Below are 1,957 nucleotides of genomic sequence, written 5' to 3'. Positions count from 1 at the left end.
GAGGGTTTGAACACTTGACCTCGTGAAAGGCACTCCCGCAGCCCTCACTACCACCTGAACCTCACCCTGGGGGTCTGAATTTATTACTCTTGGCAACCCGGAAGGGGGTTAGAGTGGCGGAAATTGTGAGTATCTCTAAGAAAAACTCTTTTTGGGATGTATCCTTTGTCAGATAGGTCAGAGGCAAGGAAACCAATCAAATGCTTGATCTACTTATTTAGTTTAGTATATAAGAGGCACATCAATGGAAAGGAGTTTGATCTCTGCGGGCCTTTCCAATTCTCATATTTTCACAATTTCTAATTTTATAAATACTTCTCCCACAACACATCATATACTTGTAAGGTAAGTGTACCTCTCAAAATATTATGGTGGATGCTAGCTTCAATGTGTTCCTTTTGCAAGAAAGATAACAAAGGAGTATCATATCTTTCTTCATTGTCCTATCAATAGTCACATTTTTATCACAATGTGATAATACTTAAATCTCAATTGATTTATGCTTACATATCAAACATTAATGTTCCACACTTGGAACTTTTCAAAATTCAAAGGTTTTCTAGGATTCCTAACAACCTTTAAATTAACTATTTTAGTGGTCATACTTTGAGAGATCTTGAAAAAGAGAAATATGAGAATTTTCAAGGATAAGTGCTACAACTCAAGTCACATAGTTGCATGTCTAAGCTATAAATACTTTTTGAAGTCGGCACTTATTTTTAGTACTTATTAAAATTTAGCACTTTTTGGAAAAACCAAAAAAAAAACACTTCTTTCCAAAGATCCTAACAATTAAAATCATGAGTAGATGGAGGGCTGTGCGGTGGCGTAATTAAGTACCCATGACGTAAAACTGGTGATATAATATGAATCTACATACTCTCAACTCATCAACTCTGTTGCAAACAGTAGCATACGTACGTACGTACTAGTGCACATGCACGTTCCATCGACCAATTCACAATAGCTCCTCTTATTTACTTATTTCTAGTGAAGAACTACTACAGCTATATTAAGCACCAATGTCACTGATCCATCATCGGAGCTCTAATGGGTGGTAGATGGAGGGCCGTGCGGTGGCCAGCTCGGCCGCGGTTTCTTAGGTGCCAGCTGTGGCTGCTTCTTAAAAGGAGCAGTTGGAGGCGGCACCGGCAGTTTGCCAGGTTGCTTAGGAATCGAGTGTTCGTCATTCCCCACCGGAGGGTGACCCGGGAGGTGACCGCCGTAAGGTGGGAATAATGGCTTGTGCTCTTTCGGCGGTGGTTTCTTCCCTTTAGGCAGCGGTTTGTGGCCGAGCGCCGGTTTGTATGGCTTGGGCGGTTTGTCAAGTGGAGTTGACGGCTTCTTTCCCAGCTTTGGGGGTTTATCGAAGGTTGGGTGCGGGTTGTCCAACGGAGGATGCTTGGGGCCGTGGGGAGGTGGCAGGCCGTGCTCCGGCGGTGGTTTGTGGGGCATAGGGAGAGGCTTGCGGTGGTCATCGGCGGGAAGAGAGTTGGCGGTGGTGGTGGAAAGAGCCACCACTGCCAGGAGCAACAGCAGCAAGCACTTGGTTGCGGGCATAGTGGATTAATTAAACTTGGGTTAGTGATCAGGGGATGAAGTTTGGAGATCGGAAGGCGTCCATTTTATAGTGAGGGTTGACCACTGGGAATGCGACGCGTGTTAACTAACGCGTCTTCAAGCGAATTTTTCCTTCATGCCTCCTGGAGGAACGCTTTCAGTAAGGGAAAGAGTGGCCGAAGGGTCCCATTGAGTTGAGAAGTTGGACAATCCGCATCGGAAAACGCCACCGCCGAGTTCCTTTTGCTGGATCTCTTTAATTCACTTTTGGTCTTTCCATTTTTCCATCATAAAAGTCAAGCTTGTGTTCTCATTCCTCATTCATGCATGCAAAACCCAAACTAAATGCAAAAGAAGAAAGAAGAAGAAAATGTGGATTGCAGAGTTTTATTTTCGC

General features: G+C 44.0%; 1 protein-coding gene across 1 annotated transcript; it reads right to left on the bottom strand.

Annotated features, from left to right (window-relative positions):
- Positions 1-1,047: 1,047 nt before the first annotated feature.
- LOC131145698 (uncharacterized) lies at positions 1,048-1,560 on the bottom strand. Its single transcript, XM_058094897.1, has one exon. The coding sequence runs from the start codon at positions 1,558-1,560 to the stop codon at positions 1,048-1,050; it is 513 nt and encodes a 170-aa protein (XP_057950880.1).
- Between the last annotated feature and the right edge of the window lie 397 nt (positions 1,561-1,957).

Source organism: Malania oleifera, chromosome 13 (genome assembly GCF_029873635.1).
Source record: "Malania oleifera isolate guangnan ecotype guangnan chromosome 13, ASM2987363v1, whole genome shotgun sequence".
Classification (NCBI taxonomy): domain Eukaryota; kingdom Viridiplantae; phylum Streptophyta; class Magnoliopsida; order Santalales; family Ximeniaceae; genus Malania; species Malania oleifera.
The sequence above is the reverse complement of the archived record's forward strand: the minus strand, read 5'-3'. Positions and strand labels throughout refer to the sequence as shown.

Bases quoted from the DNA above. Each gene is read 5' to 3' on its own strand.
- LOC131145698 (XM_058094897.1), bottom strand. From the start codon at position 1,560: ATGCCCGCAACCAAGTGCTTGCTGCTGTTGCTCCTGGCAGTGGTGGCT.